The sequence below is a fragment of the Cupressus sempervirens genome, chromosome 2, assembly GCF_028749045.1.
Source record: "Cupressus sempervirens isolate cs-2001-9-10 chromosome 2, ASM2874904v1, whole genome shotgun sequence".
Taxonomy (NCBI): Eukaryota; Viridiplantae; Streptophyta; class Pinopsida; order Cupressales; family Cupressaceae; genus Cupressus; species Cupressus sempervirens.
The window spans coordinates 510,674,686-510,699,183 of record NC_143119.1 but is presented as its reverse complement, the minus strand read 5'-3'; the positions used below and the strand labels follow the sequence as shown (position 1 = coordinate 510,699,183).

Here is a 24,498-nt window from a genome sequence, read left to right as displayed (position 1 = left end):
GGGCTTAAAGCAGAAGATTTTGAGGGATTCAATGTTACTGTAGCTGATGGATTCACTATGGCTTGTACACGAGTGGTGAAACAACTCAAGATGACCTTAGGAGATTATGAGTTATGTGGTGACTTCTATGTTGTTGGCATTGGGGAGACAAATCTTGTATTGGGTGTTTAATGGTTGCACTCTATTGGAGGCTATTACATGAACCATCAAACTATGGAATTTAAATTTCATTCCAATGGGAAAGAAGTCTTATTGAGAGACTTATCGAATGGAGCACCTAAGGTGGTCTCTGCAAAGAGGATGCAGAGGACTTTTTGAAGAGGACAAGTAGCATGGACAGCAGGAGTCATAATCCATCCAACAAGCTCTCGAAAGAATCAAGGTAATTTCTATTTTGAAATTCAAAATATTCTTGATAAGCATAGTATAGTTTTCAATGACTTGCCTCCAGGATTACCACCAGATAGAGGTTTTGAGCATGTTATAGAGTTAGAATAGGGTGCCAAACCAGTTATAACAACCCCATACCGCCATCCAAGAGGTTATAAGGAAGAAATTGAAAAAACTATTAAGGAACTTCTGGACATGGGATTCATAAGGCCTAGCTCTAGTCCATTTGCATCATCTGTGGTACTTGTCAAGAAAAAGGATGATACAATGAGAATGTGTATAGACTACAGGGCTCTAAACAAGAAGACCATATAAAATAGTTATCCCATATCACGCATAGATGAACTCATTGATGAGTTACATAGTGCTGTATACTTCTCAAAAATTGACTTAAGATCAGGGTACCATCAAATCCGAATGAGGAGTGAAGATGTAGAAAAGACTGCTTTCAGATGTCACTATCGGCATTTTGAATTTCTTGTTATGCCATTTGGCCTCACTAATGCACCCGCAACATTCCAATCTTGTATGAATAAGGTATTCAGCCAGCATCTTCGAAAATTTGTTTTGGCATTTTTTGATGATATCTTGATTTATAGTAAAGCATGGAAAGAGCATCTAAAGCACATAGACACTGTTTTGGGAATCTTGGAGCAACAATCCTTCTATGCTAAGCTATCTAAATGTGAGTTTGGTTTGACAGAGATCCTATATTTGGGACATATTATAAGTTCGAAAGGAGTACAGGTTGATCAACAAAAAATTCAGGCAATTTTGGATTGGCCTCCACCCACTGATCTTACACAGTTGAGAGATTTCTTCGGGTTGTGTAGCTACTATAGGAGATTTGCCAAGAAATTTTCTCAACTTGCTGTCCCCTTGACTGATTTGACAAAGAAAGGAGCTTTTGTTTGGGCAAAAGAGGCACAAAAAAACATTTGATAAGCTTAAGGAGGTAATGAGTTCATGCCCTGTGCTTGCAATTCCAAATTTCTCTTTACCTTTTTTTGTTGAATGTGATGCTTTTGGAGAAGGTATAGGGGCTGTCCTAACTCAAAGGGGACATCCAATAGCATTTGAGAGTAGAAAATTAAATCAATCAGAGAAAGGTTACTTTGTCTATGATAAGGAAATGTTGGCAATCATGCATGCACTTCATAAGTTTAGACAATATTTGGTATGTGGGAGATTCATTGTAAAGACAAACCATAATAGCCTCAGGTTCTTCTTGAACCAAAGGGATTTGAATGATCGTCAACAAAAATGGGTAAGCAAATTGCAAGCTTATGATTTTGATATTGAATACATGAAAGGAAAGAATAATGTGGTTGTTGATGCTCTTTCAAGAAAGCCCACTTTGTGTTCCTTAACATCTATCTTTGCTGATTGGAAAGTCTCCATAATTTCAGAGTATGCTAAAGATTCCTTTGCCACCAAGATTTTGGATAAGTTAGTGGATGATAACAGGTACAAGGTTGTTGATGAATTGATTTATTACAAGAACAAGATCTTCTTAGTGCCAAGATCAAAAACTAAGGAGAGGATAGTGAGGCCCTTTCATGACACACCTTTGGCTGGTCATCAAGGATACTTCAAGACATACAGGCAAATTCGAGAGCGGTTTTCATGGAAGGGTATGAAGGAGGATGTCCTTAAACACATTAAAGAATATATGGTATGCCAACAAAGCAAGAGTGAGCAAAATTTTTCTACAGGGTTGTTGCAACGACTTCCTATTCCTGAACAAAAATGGGAAAGTATTTCCATGGACTTCATCACTGGGTTGCCCAAGGTTCAAGGTAAGGATTGCATATATGTGGTGGTAGATAGACTAACTAAGTATGCACATTTCTTTCCTATTACATCTGATTTCAAGGTATCACAAGTGGCCGAATTGTTCTTCAAGGAAATTTTTAGATTACATGGCTTGCCGAGAAACATTGTTAGTGACCGGGACAATAGATTCCTCAGCTCTTTTTGGAAGGAGCTCTTTCATTTGGTAGGAACTGAACTCACTCCTAGTACTAGCTATCACCCTCAAATAGATGGACAAACAGAGATAGTTAATAAATGGATAGAGGGATATTTGAGAAACTATGTTTCAAATCAACAACATGCTTGGGTGAAATGGTTGCACCTAGGGGAGTATTGTTACAATACATCTCATCACATGTCTATTGGTATGCCTTCTTTTCGTGTTCTTTATGGTTATGATGCCCTTTCCTTTGTTGAACTAGTACTTTCAGATAGCAGAGTACCTGCAACAAGTGATTTCGTCAAGCAAAGCCAAGACATAATAAGGTCCCTCAAGGATAATCTACAACATGCACAGAACCAACATAAGTTGTATGCTGATAGGAAAAGGACTGAAAGATCTTTTGAGGTGGGAGATTTGGTATTTGTTAGATTGCAGCTATATAAGCAAAGCACCTTGAAGAGGAGGGTAGAGAAGCTCAAGCCAAGGTTCTATGGGCCTTATAAGATCATCAAGAAGGTAGGAGAGGTAGCTTATGAATTGGAACTCCCACCAAACAACAAAATACATAATGTTTTACATGTATCTTGCCTGAAGAAGGTTCTAGGCCAGCAAACCATAGTATCTACAAAATTACCACTTCTTGATGATGAAGGGAAATTAGTTTTGATACCAGAAGAGATTTTGGATACAAGAGAGAAAAGTTTGAGAAATAGAAGCATCATAGAGCATTTGGTCAAATGGAAAGGATTACCATTGGAGGATGCAACTTGCGAAGGAGCACATATTCTTGAGCATTCCAACCTTCATTGCTTGAGGACAAGCAATATTTGGGAGGGGAGGACTTGTCATGTCCCCTTTTCAAATAATTAAAAATAATAATCTTTGCTAAGGCAGGCAGGCTCAAAAAGGCGAAGTTTCGGCAAAAGGGGCTAATCTTTGGAAACCAATGGAATAATAAATGAAAATTATTATTAAAATATGTTTTATTAACCCCTCTTGGTCGTGAGTTAGGGTTATGCCCTTTTTTAAGGGATTTGGAGGCATTTTAGGCTCATTCCAGAACTTGATTTTTGCTCATTGCTTTGTTGTTTTTCAGAGGCTGCCAAACCTGTGGAGAAGGAGACCCAAGGACGGGAGTTTGCAGGTTTCCAAGAAGGCTAAGGACGGGAGTTTAAAGCCATTCCATGTGCAAGCTCATGCAGAGTTTGCCCTTGTGCTGAACAGTGCAAATTTGTGGGTTTTCGGGTGTGTTTTTTGTAAGAGTTTGGTTTTTCAGGTTGAGTATTTCATATTAGTTTGGGTTGCTTCTGTATTTCAAACATTTAGATATTAAAATAGAGCTGAATATATGTATTTGGTCGTGCTTATACTTCTGTGATATATTATTAGTGTTTTTGTGGTGTTTTCGGGCTATTTTGTGTTATTTTCTAGAGCCCGATGAGCATTGTTTTTGTCCTCGGTTTGGGAGCTGTTGTGTAAATGCTATACAGATCTGGAAATGTCATTTTGTAGGCCATTATGCTGGTGAAATTTCTATAGAAATGGTCACTTTCAGATTTATTAATAATATGTGAAGCTGTGAAGTTTTTTGCACTATTTCGAGCATATCCGATTTGGGTTTTATTGAGAAATTGGTGGATTTTTGAAATATTGGTTGTTTGATTTTAAAAACTTGATTAGAGGCTTTAAATATCATATAAAATCAGAAAGGGGACATTTCAATTTATCCATTTGAAATTTCTTGCTGGTTGTGAATCATGAAATTTCCCCTTTTTTTTGAGCATCAAAGATTCAGATCTAAAGTCCCAACCCCTTCCTTTGTTTTGATTAACTCTTTTAATTTTCAACACTCAGGAATTTTGTCAAACAGTTGCCCGCAATCTGCTATTAACCACAACTTATGTACTGTCATTTCTAATGGCTATAGGAATTAAGACAAATAATTGGCACACAATAGCATTTGACAGGAGAATTTGTACTAAGTGACCAACAATTTTTTTTATATTATTGCACCAGCAATGGAATTGATATTTATTGATATTCAAGTAATATAGTTTAACACAACAGATTGAAATCACAATCAAGATAATATTATTCTCAGCAGTAGTTATTTGCCTATGCAGCAAAACACAGCTCCTTGCTCAAACTATCACTCTAAGTGCCCTTCATAGGAGACCTCATATGTTGATGACGTCAGGGACAACTTGAGCAGTTAGACATGGTTGAATTCTTGAAATGAGTAGAAACCTCCACAAAGGAAGAAATGGTTCCTATCATTCAGAGTCATATTCACATGTTTTCCACCTTTCCAGTGTCAGCTCCGAAACCAGAGTTTGTGATGGCGTGTTCTTAGCATTTTGATTTTGAGTCTAGAACCATGAGGGATCATAATGGGAACACTATTATCAGTTTGGATCATGACACTATTGACATAAATTTTAAGGTTCCACCTGCTCTAGTGTGCATTGATATGACCAGAGAGAAGGCCTTGAAAAGATGGAATGAAGGGAAGTTAGATTATATACAGTTAATCAATGAAAATTGGCTTGTGAACAAAAGGGCTTCTTTGACAAGATGGCTTAAGGCTATCCACAAGTTATATTTAAGAGCAGAGACTGATGATTTGATTACCATACTCAACAGAATTGGGGGCCTTAAGGAATCCAAGGCTTTTGAATCTTGGATGCACAAGTTCATATCCTTAATCATGAGATAAAAAAGATCTAAGGAATCCAAGGCTTTTGTATCTTGGATGCACAAGTTCATATCCTTAATCATGAGATAAAAAAGATCTTTTGGGGTGAGTTGATTTGTGATACACTTCGTGAGCAGCTTTCTCAAGTCACAAATAGTCTCACCGTTTGCATGAACTCATACCTAGTTTACATTGTTGCTTCCTTGGGGTCTTTCTCTGGTCTCTCAACCAAGGCCGACAAGTCTGTTGTGCCAATATGGGAATGTTATGAGCAGATAACCTTGAGACCAAGTCGAATTCACTACAGGATGGCCCAAAAATCTTTCTTTGGGAACTTCCTGTGTCTTTTTGACAAAGAGCTCCCATAGAAGTGTGTCAAATGAAGCTTGGCGGAAAGTGAACGGGTATGGCTACTAGTTCCTTCAATTTCCTAATTTCACCTACTTATGAGTTGAATATTTTCAAGAGTTGTACACACTTACTCGCTACCCCATGCATAGGATCATCTTGATGGAACTTGCAAGGAAGCTCATGATTGTCCAAGCATACCAGTTTACTTTAGACAGGCTCGAGGTGAGAATTTCTTCACAGAACCCACTTCAAATTGGAGGATACCCCTTGAATACCATTCCTAAGGGCTATAAGTGCATAGAGGCAGACTTCAAGAGATCAACCTCAAGAAATTTATGTCTAGAAGCCACTTCGATTACAAAGGCATGAATGATAAGATGAAGAGGAGCTTTGTACATGTTCATCACCTTGAGGATATCTGGATTGACATGTGCGTTGAGATCGAGATCGGGAGGATCGACTACTGCAAACTGACTTTGAAGCTGTGTTACCAGAAACGAGAAATGGGAAATGAGACAGCAACGACAATGTGACGAGAATTGGAATATTTAAAAGTTGTATATAAAAAATGTATATATATTAAATTGTTTGTAATCTTTAAATAATTATGAATATCATAATATTCATAATATATATAAATATTGAAAAAAATGTTAAATTATATTACAAGAACTTATAAAAAATTATTCATTTAATCATTTAATAACTTTTTTTAAAATTTGAACTTTAAATCTGAAAGACAAAATAAAATCATTATTATTTTATTAAATCGAAAATTCCATCCAAATTACTTTGCTAAAATTCAATGTTTTGGGTGAAACTAAATGCTTCATTAATTAAAACAATCACTAAACTTCCACCACTCCGTCATTCGTAGAAATTAGTGGAAAGAAACTTTGCACTCTGTCAATTAGCAAAATTAATGAAAAGAAGCTATGACTCAGTCAATCAAAGAAATTACAAAAAGGTAGTTATAAATTAAATTAAATTTTTGACTTGCATAAATGAGCATTTCTTGTATGGAAACGCATTGCTGCCATCGAAAGGCAAAACGGACAGCATTGTTGCGTTTCTAGCAACAATGGTCAAAAGAAGATTGCGGGGTTTAACCTGGCGGAGATTCCTAATGGTGTTGAGGATGATGATGATATCTTGGATCCTAAGTACCGAAAACATTGTGTTGAGATCCTTCCTATTCTACCTCCTCCTTGGTTAATAAAACAAAGGACATCTATCTAGGATAGATTTTAGTTTATTTTAGCCAACACAAACATGTCTAAAGAGAAGAGGCTTAAGATGTATCAAAATCAAGCTAGGAAAAGACTTTGATTGTGCTGGTCCACTTGGACTAAAATCAGAAATTAGGGAGAAAGGGAAGGATATTGCTTTTGCCTTAGAGATCATGGGAATCCTGAAGCTCACTATCAAAGGGAGAAAGGCTACAATCAAAGCACCTGAGCCAGTTGTCACAACAAATCTCAAGTGTATCCAAATCTTGGCCACTGAAGATGAGCCGTAGGAGGAACCTACTCTACATATCAATGATGCTTGCAATAATAGATTCAATATTTGATGAGGATCCTATGTCTCCTCTTGGTAAAGATGTGGATTCCTTTTCCACAACTCATGTTCCCATAAGAGGTCCTCCAGTAGACACATCTTTGGTGCCCATTTCTTGTGTTGCTCCTACATTCTCTTGAGGAGATTATTTTGACAGCTTGGAGAATGCATTTGATACATATTCTTCTTTCCCATTCAATCGATGACACTCCTCGATACCTCTTTGGCACAATTCGAGCACTTCATAGCCGAAGCCTTGTAGAGTAATCAAGCACCAATGGCTATACAGATTGAGGCATCATCCATACTCATGACTATTGTGCAATTAGAGTCTATGTCTACTTTGGCCACTACACCTTTATCTTAGGGTGCTTCTTTCACTTTACCTGTATGGCTTAGCTCTATTACCCATAAGTGGACATGGAGCTTCTCCAAAGGAACTTGATTTTAGAAAACTCAACAAGGTGAAGCTTTCCAATAGGAAGAAAGGCGCAAACGGTCTCTAGGATCATGGTTGATCAGGATGAAGTACGTCAAGGTTGTCAAGCCTCTAGTTGACCAACTGCCAAAAGAATTTCAAACATTTGATACAAGTTCACAAAAATTGAACTTGGTAAGCAAACAACAACTTAGATGTCAACAAGATGCACATGATGCGATGGCATTACTCTCCATAAAGAATGATCATCTGTGGGAGAAGAAAAAACATCTTAAGGAGAAACATGCTCGCCTACTTGGGATAATTGAAAAGATGAACAACTCTCATAATGAGTTGATCCATTTCTTCTTCTCTTCCGGAAGAGTCAATTAGGTATTCGAAGTAGGCTGGCTGCAAGGCCAAGGCCACAGATGATTGGGCAGCCAGTTGGAATTAGAAGGTGTGTGGGTCATTAGAGTTGATCTCATCTGATTTTCTCTTCCAAAGGAGGTTTCTCTTCCAAAGGAGTTTATTAGGTACATGGAGAAGATTGGTCACAAGGCCAATGCCATAGATGATTAGGGCATCTAATTGGAATTACAAGGTGTGTTGGAGTAGTACTGCGATAGGTGACCTCCTGGGATTCCGGAAGAGTCAATTAGGTATTCGAAGTAGGCTGGTTGCAAGGCCAAGGCCACAGATGATTGGGCAGCTAGTTGGAATTAGAAGGTGTGTGGGTCATTAGAGTTGATCCCATCTGATTTTCTCTTCCAAAGGAGTTGATTAGGTATATGGAGAAGAGTGGTCACAAGGCCAAGGCCATAGATGATTAGGGCATCCAATTGGAATTACAAGGTGTGTTGGAGTAGTGCTGCGATAGGTGAGTTCCTGGGAAGTCCCAATGCTTCAACTTAGTGAGCATCACTTGGATGCAATGAGTGTCAAGTCCATTCATTCTCACAAGAGATGGGATCTTGTAAATCACTACTCATGAAACTTGGGTCAATGAGTTTGACTGGAAAACTACACAAATGAGTTCTACTTATACGAATATGAAGATTTTCCTTTATAGACAATATTTTGTGAAGAATGCTTCATTTGATTTTAAATAAGAAAGCCCACATCATATTTTGGTGCTACTTCAAATCATGGCTTGATTGGAATTTATACAAACAATATCACTATTAAAACTTTGAGTCCTCCAAATTAAAATAATATCAGGAGGAATTTGTGCAAGTGCTTCAAATCATTATATATGTCCTTTATCATCTATGCTATGAAAATATCCTTACATTAAAGAAAAGTAGTTCTTGACTGTTTTCCTTCATTTTCACGTTTTTTTTGTAAATTCAGTTTTGCCAGAATTTTTTGTGACTTTGTCAAAAAATCCTACTTCTTGGGTTTGTCGATTTATTGTTTAAACAGTTAGAACTCACAAAATAATAAATGCATTTGTGTTTGGCCAACATTCCCTACTAGGCAACTGTGGCTGATAAATAACTGACTTATCGCTGATAAAATGCAATTTTATCTGCAATAAAACTCGAAATTATCGATGATTGAAGCGGTGATGAAGTGTTGGGTTTTAGCGCAGCCGTAAATGTACTGCAATAAGTGCAACTATGGTTGAAGGTTCTTGTGGAAGGAGACAAATCATATTTCTTTCCGTGGAATGATATTCTTCCTTGCTGCAAGTGTCTTCCACCATGGTATGATTGCATGGTCTCACATGGGGGTTTTCCTTGTTGATTTCTATCCAGTTGGGCGCATTTTATACTTCTGTTGTCGGGAATGAGTCAATCAGCTCAAGACTTACTGTAATGGGTTGTGTAGAGAAATTAAAATATTGCCGGGTCATCAGCAACTCAGTCTCAGATTTGGAGGGTAGAGTTTACTAATATCTGCTCATTGCAAGGCAATATTCTCAGCCTTGGAACTGTTATTCAATGGCATCCACCAAGCTGCAACAGTAAGGATAGACCTGGAGGATCATTTCAAGCTATTCAAAAGTTTGTTGGAAGGCATTATAAGTAGATTGCATGCTGTTTCAGTATGACTGTTGAAATCTGTAATAACACATCCTAGGACATGAATTACTCTCCTATTTAAGGTCAGGGGAATTCTTCCTTATTTACAGAGTTTACAACTTTTAAGTTTAATATGGGAGATTTGTTGTTCTAGAAAGATTATAGTGTTTTTATGTTTATTTGACTGTCAAGTTTGCATACATTTCATCAACAGCTATATACATGTGAAATTGAAACAATACATCTAACTCCAACTGCAATAAAACTGTTTGATAAAATGCTTACCTATCTGAAGGGGCAAAGATAGGGGAAAAATCAATTCAGAACAGGGGGTGTTATTACAAAACACCAATGTTTAGACAATGAAACTTGACAGAAATGGAGGAGAAAGAATCACATTTGCTAATGAATGCTAAGGTGAAGGAAATACGCTTTGAAAAGCATGTCTAGAGCCCTAAAATGTCAAAATTTCATAGGTTGTTCCTGTTTTCTTACAAGTAAAAAATTAGGGACAGAAAAAACAAATCAAAATATGGCAAAATCCTAGAGTAAAAGAAAGAAAAAACCAAAACATTGGAGAAAATTGAGGCTTTTGGGAGCTTAGAAAGGTGATAGAGAAACTAATATATTGCTGGGTCATTAGCAACTCATTCTCAGATTTGGAGGCTAGAGGTTACTATTATCTTCTCATTGCAAGCCTGATGTTCTCAACCTTGGAACTGTCATTGGAAGACAGCCACCAAGCTATAACAGTAAGGATAGCCCTGTAGCATCATTTCAAGCTATTCAAAAGTTTGTTGGAAGGCATGAGTAGATTGTGTGCTGTTTCAATATGACTGTTGATATCTGTAGTAACACATCCTTGGACATGGAATTAATCTCCTTATTTGCAGAGTTTACAACTTTAAGTTTTATATGGGAGATTCATTCATGAAAGATTATTTTTATATGTTTATTTGATTCTCAACTTTTCCAAGTAATAAGTAGGACATGATTTCCACAGCTAGTCAAATTGTGATGTGAATATCAGGATTTAACTGTGTGATTTTGAGTCAAACTCGATGACCCATGTTTCATGAGTAGTGATTCAACATGAATCCATCTCTCATGAGAATAAATGGAACATTTAGCACTCATTGGATCTAGGTGATGCTCACAGGGGTGAAGCACCGGGACTTCCCGGGAGGTCACCCATCCCAGTACTACTCCAGCCTGAGCGCGCTTAACTACGGAGTTTCCTCCACAGTTAAACCCAAAGCTTGCAACCCCATTTGCAAAACCTTCACCAAGTGTTGTGCCTTATGAACCATTCATTAGAAAGCCCCTTAAGCTCATCAATTGATAAGTAGGACATGATTTCCACAGCTAGTCAAATTGTGATGTGAATATCAGGATTTAACTGTGTGATTTTGAGTCAAACTCGATGACCCATGTTTCATGAGTAGTGATTCAACATGAATCCATCTCTCATGAGAATAAATGGAACATTTAGCACTCATTGGATCTAGGTGATGCTCACAGGGGTGAAGCACCGGGACTTCCCGGGAGGTCACCCATCCCAGTACTACTCCAGCCTGAGCGCGCTTAACTACGGAGTTTCCTCCACAGTTAAACCCAAAGCTTGCAACCCCATTTGCAAAACCTTCACCAAGTGTTGTGCCTTATGAACCATTCATTAGAAAGCCCCTTAAGCTCATCAATTGATAAGTAGGAAGCTTTGGGTTTAACTGTGGAGGAAACTCCGTAGTTAAGCGCGCTCAGGCTGGAGTAGTACTGGGATGGGTGACCTCCCGGGAAGTCCCGGTGCTTCACCCCTGTGAGCATCACCTAGATCCAATGAGTGCTAAATGTTCCATTTATTCTCATGAGAGATGGATTCATGTTGAATCACTACTCATGAAACATGGGTCATCGAGTTTGACTCAAAATCACACAGTTAAATCCTGATATTCACATCACAATTTGACTAGCTGTGGAAATCATGTCCTATTTATCAATTGATGAGCTTAAGGGGCTTTCTAATGAATGGTTCATAAGGCACAACACTTGGTGAAGGTTTTGCAAATGGGGTTGCAAGCTTTGGGTTTAACTGTGGAGGAAACTCCGTAGTTAAGCGCGCTCAGGCTGGAGTAGTACTGGGATGGGTGACCTCCCGGGAAGTCCCGGTGCTTCACCCCTGTGAGCATCACCTAGATCCAATGAGTGCTAAATGTTCCATTTATTCTCATGAGAGATGGATTCATGTTGAATCACTACTCATGAAACATGGGTCATCGAGTTTGACTCAAAATCACACAGTTAAATCCTGATATTCACATCACAATTTTCCAAGTAAGTTATACATCTCATGAACAACTATATACATGTGAAATCGAGACGATAAATCTACAGTACAACTGCAATCAAATTGTTTGCCAAAATGCTTACCTAGCTGAAGTGGCGAAGGTAGTGAAAAAATCAATTTAGAAGAGGGAGTGTTCTTACAAAAAACCAACATTTAGACATGAAACGTGACAGAAACGGAGGTGAGAAAATTGAATTTCCTAATGATTACCAAGATGACAGAAATACGCTTTGAAAAGCATTTCTAGAGCCCTAAAACATCAAAATTTCAGTAGGTTATCCCTATTTTTTTAGTGATGATAAAGACGACTCAAAATATTGCAGATTCCTTAAATTATAAAAGAAAAAAACTGAGACATACAGAACGTTGAGGTTCTATTAAATGTTTTTGAGAGCTCAGAAAGGTGATAAGAGAATTAAAATATTGTCAGGTCGTCAGCAACTCATTCTCAGATTTGGAGGCCAGAGGTTACTATTATCTGCTCATTGTAAGCCCTATGTTCTCAGCCTCTGAACTGTCATTGGAAGGCAGCCACCAAGCTACAACAATAAGGAGAGACCCGGAGCATCATTTGAAGCTATTCAAAGGTTTGCTGGAAGGCATTATTAGGTCTCAATTGTTCTGCAATTTTTATATGAAAGATTTTTAAACTTGTAGCTCACCATATTCTTTTTTACCTATAGGTGATCATGAGATTGATACTTGATCCTGGAACTAGTTTTAAAGTTGTTTAATGGAATAAGACAATTTGGGAAGAAAGTCGCTGTTTACTTTTCTATTTTATGGAATAAGACAATGTGGGAAGAAACTTACCTTCCTTTTTGTTTTTTTCTATAGGCAATTTAGAAAAGAGCATTGATTTTGTATTTAAATTTTTGGTCATTTGCGAACCTTTAATTATATATTGGACAAGATTTTTAATTATGTAATTGGACCCAGTTTATATACATATGCATCTTGAAAGAAATTACATTGACTATTCTGATTTGTGAAACTCTCTAGCGGTTAAATAGAGTGTTTGTTTTTAGTCTCTGAAGTTGTTCCAAAATTGCTTTATTACTGCTTTCTAAGGGTTCAAATCTATTGAATGATAATTTTTTTAGGTGATGTCGAATTGACAAACATGGAGTTGAGGCCAGAGGCACTGAATGCCCTTAAGCTGCCTGTTAGAGTAAAAGCAGGATTTCTGGGCTCCGTAAAATTGAAGGTTTGTTGTTTAAAAAAGCATGGTAGAAAGAAATTGTGTTATAAAATTTGGAAATATTGCTTCTGACCATCTGGATTTATTCTGAGCATTGATTTTATTTCAGATCCCATGGAGAAGATTAGGTCAAGAACCAGTTTTAGTCTACTTTGATCGTATTTTTCTTTTAGTAGAGCCTGCAACTAATGTTGAGGGATGTACTGATGATTCTGTGCAAGAAGCTAAACGGTCTAGGGTTAAGGTGTGTTGAAATACATTAGCTTTAAGTTTATTATGGTTATGTAAGGCATTTTTTTTGTATCAACACCTCAACCTTATAAGCAATGACATTTTAAAACTATGTTGCAGGAAATGGAAATGAAGCTTTTGGAATCCAAACTTGAGAAGAAAGATGAAGTGGTATATTTTTTGACAAAATATTTGAAACTAATGAAAACATTAATGAATGAATGTTTATAATTATTAAGTAAGTTGGTATATATTGCATCTAAGTGGGTGTTAACCATCTTGTGCTTTGCATATTATATAGTCATATGGAATTTAAAGAGCTTGCAACTCTATCATCCAAAGTTTTAGTACTCATCGTGATACATTGAAATTGGGTTCACACTCGTAGGTTTCTTTATAGGTATTAGATGGCATCCTAATCTGCTGTTATATTGAACCCTTTTATTGACATTGATCGATGCCATTTTTTTAGACATCTGATTTTTTCTAGGTGACATTCTAATCTAATTCACACCACCTAATGTATGTTTTTGGATTAAATATTGTTTTTTTAGTCATTTTCTTCTCATAGTTGAATAATTTTATCATGTAATTGTCCTATTGTCCACTTCACATGTCTAAGATAATCAAATGAGCCTATATTACTTTCACCATAATCCAAGAGTAAAGGACTCCATAAATGCACTTGTCCCCCACATTCCAAGTGCTTGCAATTACTTATTATTTTTTGTAAATACAATCCTATCCATTCATTATCAAATGAACTCTAATGTCTCTTTCTCGGGTTTTTCCATTTTTCTCAAAATCCAGCATATTCTCAACGTGTTTGTTTTTTCAGTATATAAATCAGTAATTGTTCAAGATAAATCTCTCAATGTAAGAACCCTTCACTGACTCTTTAGGCTAACTCTGTGATTTAACTGAACCTGAGGCGTTTATGTTTGTTTCTTTGCACTATAACAATTTTTAAAGACAAATGATGCCAAAAGCACAATAGAAATGCTGAAACTTTATTTAAATTCAGTAGAAAACCAGATAGCTTCATGTATTAACAACAAATCATCATGAAACTCTTACGTTTATTCATATGAAATAAATTGAGGAAAGTATAAGATAAAGAGTGTCGGAATTATTAAAGAGCTTATTTCCTCTTTGCTGGCCACACAACAAATTAATTGCAGCTGGCGTACAATTACAAAAATGGCTATAAACTAATCATTGAACCCACACAAAAAATCAGAAGTACAATCAACCTGCAATACTGAAAAGAATCTCCACAAATTTGCGCAAATTTTACTCCGATATGAAGCCAACTCTAAAGCAATATTAGCTGGTATTTCACAGCCTCTGAATGATGAAACACAAAAGTCTCTTGTTTTCGTGTGTCGATACTCAAAAGTCTTCCTGAAGGCTGAAATTCTCAGAAAATCCCCTAGCCTAAGACAGATATTCTCCACAAATAACATTCACATAACATCAGATCAATGAGATTTCCACAATCCATGCATAAGAGTTCTGGTTTCTGGGTTAGATTGTGTGCAGTTTTTTAATCATCACAATCTAACCCAGAAACCAGAACTCTTATTCACATAACATGTTTGAGAATGAGCCCATAAGTCCGTTTTATCCTTTTCTTATGAGAGCTCAAACACTTTCTTGGCCAATGTGGCATAAAAGATATATTACCACTTTTTAATTTTTTCACTTAGAACTCTATAATTGGTGCATATATAATTAATTATTCACTTGGCCCCATCTATGATAACTTGACCCTTCATTTAAGTGACTTAAGTTCTAATATAAAATTATATTATAACTTAATAATATAAGCTCAAAACTTAATATTTATTTTGGCCAAATAAATATTTATATCTCAGTTATTACTCGTCATCTTTGCACTCGTTTGAATTGGGGACTGACATGACCAAGCCACATACAACCATACCTCATTTTAAAAAATATTAGGGCTCCATCTCGATGATTCAACACTTACCAAAAATAGTAAGTAGAGCAAATGATGTTTGAATGAAACCAAACGAAGATCAAACTAAAGCTTTGAGCTTGGATAAAGGAAGTCTGTCTACCACCTACAAGTCTCCTCTGTCAACTAACCCGCTAACCATCTCCACTAGCCTAAGAGGGTCCAATGATAGGCTAATCCAAAGCTAGAGTGATGTCTCTAGCTAGGAGGGGACATCACAATCCACCCTCCCTGAAATTGCTTTTCCTCAGGCAACTTCAACTTCGGATGCTGCAAAATCCCCTCTACTGGTAGGCCCTTCCATTTCACCATATACTCCCTTATAGTACGCCGCCTCAAGTTCCTTTCCTTGAAATCAATGATAGCCTATGGCACCAATACCAATTTTCCCTCATCATCCAAGCGTGGAAGCATCGTAGAAGGAACAATATGGTGTACTAATGCCTTTTTGAGACGCGACACATGAAAAACATTATGCACTCTGCTATCGGCGGACAAATCTATCTCATAAGCCACATCTCCAATTCTCTTGATCACCCTGAAAGGCCCATAATAATGTGGCATAAGTTTCTCAACACCACTCTTTTTGAGAGTGGACTGGCAGTAAGGCTGCAACATCAAATATACCATATCACCAGCCTCAAAAGTCTGCCCAATCCTCTTCTGATCAGCATACTGCTTCTGCTAATTCTGTGCCTTAGTGATATTCCTCTTAAATGCATTTACAATGTCCTGGCTCTCTTGTAATAAGTCTCCAACACTAGGCACTCTACTATCTGATAGCAACAAATCCATGAAATTGGGTGCCTCATATCCATATAATGCCATGAATGGTGACATCTGGATAGACATGTGATAAGTGGAATTATCACAATACTCGCATAGATATATCCACTTAACCCAAACCTTATGCTGCCCTGCTATGTAATTCTTGAGGTATCCCTCCACCCATTTGTTCACCATCTCTATCTGACATTTGCTTGAGAGTGGTAGCTAGTACTCAAAGTGAGCTCTGTCCTACACAATTTGAACAACTCCTACCAGAAGTGACTCATAAACATGTTGTACTTGTCATTGACGATGCTCCAAGGTAAGCCATGCAACCTGAATACCTCTCTAAAGAATAAATCTACCACTTGCATAGCATTGTATGTAGCAGTGATTGGGAAGAAGTGGGCAAACTTCGTAAGCCGATCAACAACAACATATATACACTCTTTGCCTTGGGTTCTCGGCAATCCCTTGACGAAGTTCGTGGACAAACACTCCCACTTCTTATTAGGAATCAGAAGTGCCTGAAGTAGACCAGCTGGATAAGAGTGGTCCTGTTTATTCTGCCGGCAAGTAGGACACTCTAAGATACTACAACACCACAACTTTGAGCCCTTTCCAAGAGAAACGGTCATGAATTTGCCTGTACATTTTATAAAAACTTGGATGTCCTACCATAGGTGAGTCATGATAAGCTCTCAACACCATTCTCCTCACCTCTGACCTTGGCACCAAATAAATGCGCCATTTGTAAATGATGAGCTCATTTACAAGGGCGAAATCACCATATGGGACCGATCCATTTATGAATCCTGATGCCCATGTACCCTTTGCATACTTAGCAAGGATCAGATGTCTCTAGTCCTCTGATATATTTGTCATCAAACTCAAGTGGGGTCTTCACTACAAGGCATCTGCTACTACATTCTGTGTCCCCTTGAAATAGGTAATATTAAAGTCATATGCGTGTAATTTACTTACCCATTTCTGCTGCCTGCCATTAAGATCTCGCTGCCCCAGGAAATGTTTTAGGCTATTGTGGTCAGTTTTTATGCTGAATTTGCTGCCTACTAAATGCTACTTGAATTTGGCCAAAGCATGCATTATGGCCAACATTTCCTTATAATAAATGCCGAGGCTCCTCTCAAGTCCCCTGAGCTTCCTACTCTCATACACAATCAGGTGCTTGTCCTGCATAAGCACTGCTCCAATGCCATCACTAGATGCATCACAATGAAGCTCAAATGGCTTACTGAAATCTGGTAATGCTAGCACTGGAGAAGAAGTCATCAACTCCTTGAATTTATCAAAACACTCCTGTGCCTCAAGAGTCCACAAGAAAGTCCCCTTTCTCATCAAATCTGTCAAGGGTGTTGCATGCCTGGAATATCCACTAATAAATCTCCTATAGAACCCACACAACCCCAAAAATGCTCTCAACTGTGTTAGGTTCATTGGAGTAGGCCACTAAACAATAGCACAAACTTTTTCAAGATCCATGCTTACTCCCTGTGCACTGATAATGTGACCTAGATACAATAACTCAGATAATCCCAACTCACATTTGGACTCCTTTGCATACAAGGACTCCCTACTCAGATTGGTCAACATAGTGTCTAAGTGCCGCACTTGCTCATCCCATGTCCTACTATACACTAGGATGTCATCAAAGAAGACTAACACAAATTTCCTCAACTGAGGTTGAAAGACCTTGTTCATTGTGGATTGAAAAGTAGTTGGAACATTAGTTAGCCCAAATGGCATAACCACAAACTCAAAATGGCCGCAATGACACTTGAATGTAATCTACTCTATATCCTACTCCCTGACTCGGATCGGATGATAGCCTAATCTCAAATAAATGTTGTAGAAGAAACATGCTCCATGTAGCTCATCAATCCATGAGATGGGGTACTTGTTTTTGATAGTCTTCCTGTTCAAAACCCTGTAATCTATGCACATCCCAAGAGTACCATCCTTCTTCACCAAAAGCACAGAAGAAGCAAATGGAGACTTAGTCGGTTTAATGTGCCCCATAGCAAGTAGTTCCTTGATGGTTTTCTCAATCTCATCCTTTAGTCTCTTTAGATGCCTATAGGGTGTGATCATGATGAGTTTAACACTCTCCTCTAACTCAATAATATGCTCAATACCTCTATAAAGAGGTCTAGTTGGTGTTTTGTCACTAATAACCTTGTAGTGGTTGATTCTTAGTTTTGGTATGTCTGGATGGTATTTGGATTCTTGCTGCCTTTGTGCTAGCATCAATGTGCAACGAGCTGCCCACTCAACTTGGTTATGACACAAAAAGTTCTCCATGCACTTGGAAGACATCATCCTAAACTCACTGTCTCGAATGGCCATAAGAATGCGTGTTTTACAATCAATCTAAAATTGAGTGAACTCTCCAATATCATGTAGCCAAGTCATGCCTAGGACTAAATCCGTGTCACCCATGTTAACCACATAGAATTCAGCCTTGAATTCAAAGTTATTAATTTTCAATGGCAAACCTGTGATTTTTCTATCACATTAGAGGACATAGCCATCTGCTACCCTCACTCTCAAGCCCTCAAACTGCTTGGTTTGGATCCCATGCCTCTCAACCAACTTGGAATCAATGAAATGATGCGTGACACCTGTATCTAGCAATGTAATAACTCGCTGTCAAGCCAACACTCCTCTCATTTTAAATGATCCCTCCTACTACACATAGTGAGACAAGCTTCTTTAAATCTACCCTCAACCTTCTCTTCATTAGTAGACATTTGCTTAAGTTTTTCATCATTCGAACTCTCTTTTTCTTCACTGGATCCCTCATTTTCAGTTTGCTGATCCAAATTTCCAGAGTTGGAATCCTCATAATAAGTTTACCCTTGGGTCTCAAGGGACAATCATGGTTCATGTCATAGGGTCCTTTGCAATAGAAACATAATTTTTTCTTCCTCAAATCATTCAATGTTTCTCTATGAAGTGGTGCAAAAGAGTTTTTCTTATTCTCAATTTTTGATTCATTCCTCTTTGGTTTTTTGAAGAATGGTTTAGTATCTTTACTGGAAGAAGCGCCCTTTGACTGGAATTTATTTATTAGGGTTGCATGCTCCATACTTCTAGCCTTTTTAATTGCTTCTTGCAAATTGAATGGATCAAAGACTTTTACCTAACGCTTCAGTGGTTCGGATAATCTGTAATGTCCCCATTTTTAGCAGGTTCCTGTGGTTGGCTAGGTCAGTTCACCATCGTGACCCTTGTGAACTAACAGTAGGATTTGAGAGTCTTAGTTGTGTGGTTATAGGCTTTCCAACACCTTATAGTGTGTTTTGGCTATGTTTGAGGGACTTACTATTTATAGTAAGTCAATCTGTTGGTTACGATGAGCTCAGTTGAGTCAGAGGAGTTGGAGGATGCCCTCAGTTTTTATTTTGGGCTTCCGGTTTGGGCTCCAAGAATCTTGGAGGGAGCGTCTATTTATAGTAAGTCACCCCGTTAGGTTCGTTCATCGTCTTTCATCTTCAGGATCACTTTGGTGTTGTCAAATTTCGATTCTGATGCTTCTTCAATTGTTTTCGCAAGACGGGTGAATTATTATTATTCATCTAAATACATTGAGGTTGCTATTTTTGTTAGTGTTGTTGGTTGGTCACCTTAGTATCATAGCTTGTTGGAACCGGGAGGAAAAGTTTTAAATCATGGGTACAAGAAACAGTGGCCTTACATGTCAGAATTTGAAGTTATGGTGGAAAAGGTCATTTCGGAGCCAAAAGCAATTAATAAATTAGTTTATAATGACACTTTATTATGTTTTAATGTTGTGTGTGGGAAGCTTCTTAAGTGAAGTTCATTTGGGAAACTTTGTGCCAGTTGGAGATTATAAATATGAGCTTGTTTGATGCGTAAAGCATGTGATTGATTATTTTCTTTTGTTGCCTGCGAAGAGTTTCTGAGTTTGTCGATTTCTTTGCCCTTGCTGAAGTATAAGGGTTCGGAATTAAGAAGTGCTTGGTAATTCACAGTTGAGGTATTGTGAATTAACTCTGAGAATTGTCATAATTAAATTATCTTATTTTTCTATTGTTATGTACTGTACCTGGGAATTTCATTTTGGCTGGAGAATTTATGATTTGGAACACCATTATTGTCTACTGTTTGGCGTGGTTAAACAAGAATGCACTGTGGCTGTCATCCTTGTATTTGGTAGCAATTTCAGACTTTTTGGAAGGCTGCAATCAATTATTGGAGGACAGCAATCAGGTTTTAGAGCACCTGTGATTATAAGTGAGGATCATGTATTTTTGAACCTATGAGTAAATTGGATTATGTCTTGAGAGCTGCAATCCATATTTCATCTGTTAGAAGTCAATTTCTAGGTTCATTATTATCATCCTTGTATTTGGCAGCGATTTCAGACTTTGTGGAAGCCTGCAATCAATATGATTGGAGGGCAGCAATTAGGTTTTAGAGAACTTTTGATTATAAGTGAGGAGCATGTATTTCTGAACCTGCGAGTAAATTGGATTATGTCTTGAGAGCTGCAATCCATATTTCATCTATTAGAAGTCAATTTCCAGGTTCATTATTGCATTCTTGTAAATTTCCAAGAGTCAATTTTTAAATTGGATATTAGTAGCATTGCGATCAATTATAGAATTACTTCTGAATTATTTAGTGGTGTTCATTTGTGCAAATTGATAAAGACTTAATCAATTAAAATTGTGAGCAACTGGCTGTGAATTTAAAGCATTATTTATTGAGTGATAATAATTTGCCTTCTAAATGTTTGACAAAATATCAAACTGTTGATTAGCAAAAGCAAATTGATGTTTGTTAAGGATATAGCCTATTGAGGGTTTCTACATAATCCCTTAGTGAACAAAACTACCAATCTCCTATCTAAGATGTCTGGCATCATAACAAATAAACGCTGAAAGTCACTGATGAAGTTCTCTAATCCTTCTGTCTGTCTAAGTTGGGCCAACTCTCTGAAATAAACTTCTAGGTTCTTCTTGTCAAACTTCTCCACTAAACTGTCCATTAAGTCCTGATATGAAGTCACCTGGTAATATTGTAGGGTGACCATCCCATGCTACCACCAATCATGTGCAGCTCCCTCTAAATGTAGCGTGGCATAGTTTATTGACTCCACTTCTGTTATAGGTCTTAGTGCTAAGAAGGTATCAAGCTTGTGAAAATCCAAGCTTGCGTTGTCATTCTGCTACTACCATCAAATGTTTTCAAGGGAAGCTTGCCTATAGCACGCTTTAAGTCATTATTTTGGCTACAAGGTCTCTTATCTTGTTTCATTTCCCTGTAATGTTTTCTCCTTTGATTAACAAACCTCTCGAATATCATCCTCTCTCGCACTTGTGGAGCTAATAATTCCCATTTGTCATTCGCAGCCATGAGGATATCTATAAACATCTCCTCTCCTGCTTCTTCTGTAGATGCTACCTTAGGCTCATCTCTAATGAAGGTAAGATGAGTAGGCCTATCTACTATCCTAGAATGAGTCTTATGAGCTCTAGGCGATCCCACTGCACTCTTGTTATCCCTTTGTCCTTGATTCTATGTCCTATGGGTTCATACGCTCAACCATGGTGGTGAATGCCTGCAAATCCTAAGCCATCTACTACTGTCAAATAGCCATTGCTTTGAAAAATTCTCTAGTTTCTTGTTCCTCATTCCTGTTGTCCCTAGATGGGCTACCTTCTTGCCTGTCACCCATGGTGTCCGATTGACTGTCTACAACCAGTTCCCCATCAAATAATGCCCACTGGTGAGTGTAATATCCGTGAGAGCTAGCCTTAGGTGGCTGCATGTGCTAGCTAAACCCTCAGGATGGCAGGTATCAGCTCTAATACTAATGTAAGAATCCTTCATCTCCTCTTTAGGCTAACTTTGTGATTTAATTGAACTTGGTGCATTTGTGTTTGTTTCTTTGCAATTTAACAGTTGTTAAAGATAACTAATACCAAAAGCACAATAGAAATGCTGAAACTTTATTTAAATTCAGTAGATAACCAGATAGCCTCATTTATTACAATAAATCATCATGAAACTCCTACATTTATTCATATGAAATAAACTGAGGAAAATATAAGATAAAGAGTACCAGAATTATTAAAGTGCTTATTTCCTCTTTGCTGGCCACACACAGCAGATTAATTGCAGCAACTTTACAATTGCAAAAATGGCTGTAAGCTAATCATTGAACCCACACCAAAAATCAGAAGTACAGTCAACTTACAATACTGAAAGGAATCTCCACAAATCTGTGCAAATTTGACTCCCATATGAAGCCAACTCTAAAGCAATATTAGCTGGTATTTCACAGACTTCGAATGCTGATACATAGAAGTCTCTCGTGTTCCTGTGCTGATACTCATAGTCTTCTTGAACATTGAAACCCTCAGAAAATCCACAAGCCTAAGACAAATATTCTCCACAAAATAACATTCACATAACATGCTTTAGAATGAGTCCATAATTCCCTTTTATCATTTTCTTATGAGAGCTCAAACACTTTCTTGGCCAATGTGGGATAAAAGATATATTCCCACTTTTTAATTTTTTCACTTAAAACACTATAGTTGGTGCATATATAATTCTTTTATAATGAATTATTCATGTGGCCCCATCTAGGTATGATAACTTGACCCTTCATTTAAGTGACTTAAAGTTATAATATAAAATTATATTCCAACTTAATAATATAGGCACAAAACTTAATATTTATTTTGGCCAAATAAATATTAGTATCTCCGTTATTACTCATCATCTTCGCATGTTGTCTGAACTGGGGGCTGACATGACCAAGCCACATATGACCATACCTCATTTCTAAAAATAGCAGGGGTCCATCTTGATGATTCAACACTTGCTCAAAATAATAAGTAGAGCAAATGATGTCCAAATGAAGCCAAACGAAGACCAAACTAAAGCTCTGAGCGAGGATAAAGGAAGTCTATCTGCCACCAAACAAGTCTCCTCTGTCAATTGACCCTCTAGCCATCTCCACTAGACTACGAGGGTCCACTGATAGGCTAATCCAAAGCTATAGTGATGTCTCTAGCTAGAAGGGTTCATCACACCCGATCTATTTTTATTTCACGAATCCAAATTTTAGCACACTAGTATTGACATTTGCATTGAATCTTCATTACAGAGTGTAAAATTTGATTACATCAACTATAGTCAGATAAAGCAAATGCAATGAGTTTATTGCTGGTATCATTTCCTGATTTCAAAATCATAATCGAACTTTTCTCATAGAGTTAAAATTTGCAGCAAAATTAATATAATGGTTAATAGTAAATAGAACATAATTAGTAATATATATAATGTTAGAAAAATAGATATAAATAGCAATGCATGCTAAACATGTGATTCTTTGTAATAACTCTAATGGAAACTTAGCAAAGGGCCTATTAGTACAATAATATCGATGGCTCTGGGGTTGACGCAAGAACAACACCAAAGATACCGATCTACTTTATATTGGTGGAATAGTTGAAGAAACCCAAAGTCTCTTGCACTTTTCTCGAATGAAGATTCAGTAATCCAAAAAAGCAACAAGGCGCAAAGTCTCTTACTGAATATTCACTAATTTTAATAAAAGTACTTGTAACTAAAGCACAAAGTCTTTTAGTTCTAATTATTTTTAGCCACTATCAACTATAACAACTTGTTCTTCTATAGCACAAAGTCTTCAAAAGCTCAAATTGAATGCCCAAGATATCATGAAAGAGAAAACAATAGGTGAATCAGAGAAAGATGGATATATGCAACATAAGAATACACGAAACGTCCTCAAGCTCCACAACACAAAATTTGAAAAAACTTATCCTTTTTATTCACTTCAAGAATTTTCTATCGTGAAACACAATGTTTTGAATCTTCAAGAAATTTCAGCATAGCTTCCTTCCATAAACAAAAGATAATATTTACAATGAAAACACTCCTTTATATAGGTGAGGAGTGGAGGAAAAGATGGAGAAAGAAGGGGAAACCTTAACCATTTTTGACTTATTCAAAATCTTACTTTTACTTATTCAAATTGGAGGTCCTAACTAACTTGACCTGCAGTAGATTACATGCAATCACTTTACAAGTGAAAATCCCCCTTTAACTGCAAGTTGTCCTCAATCACATGTAATTTGTCAATAACAAAATTACAAAATGCATGATGAAAATAAACTGTCTAACAAGACACAACTCCTATCACATTATCCTTTTTTCGGTCTTTATGTTGCTAGAGGATGCTCCATGATTAATGTGTTTAGGTTTGGTGGAAACATCTTGGAACAGGAATATGAATTTGCTTCCTTGATTGTTCTAAATCGTAATAGTGGTTTCTAGGAGAGCATCTTTGTTTCTTTCCATCTTGGTCTTGAAAGTATTCTATGCTCTCATCATTTCAACACTTTGTTAAATGGGAAGAAAGATGAGATACGAGATTTTTTTGGAGCACTGCAAGTAGATAAAATGCAAGCATTTGGTATGGAGATGATATTCACAAGCATATATATACGAAGTGGAGGATTTTTTTCTAGTA

The 24,498-nt window shown here is 37.2% G+C and overlaps 1 protein-coding gene across 2 annotated transcripts in view; it reads left to right on the top strand.

Annotated features, from left to right (window-relative positions):
• The window catches only part of LOC149573218 (pleckstrin homology (PH) domain-containing protein), a 380,091-nt gene that overhangs the window by 32,351 nt on the left and 323,242 nt on the right, over positions 1 to 24,498 (top strand). For both annotated transcript variants that reach the window (XM_089814397.1, XM_089814396.1), the window contains exons 2-4: positions 12,867 to 12,970; positions 13,074 to 13,208; positions 13,316 to 13,366. In XM_089814397.1, the coding sequence (XP_089670523.1) occupies positions 12,867 to 12,970; positions 13,074 to 13,208; positions 13,316 to 13,366 (290 nt within the window). The remainder of the gene's footprint in view (positions 1 to 12,866; positions 12,971 to 13,073; positions 13,209 to 13,315; positions 13,367 to 24,498) is intronic.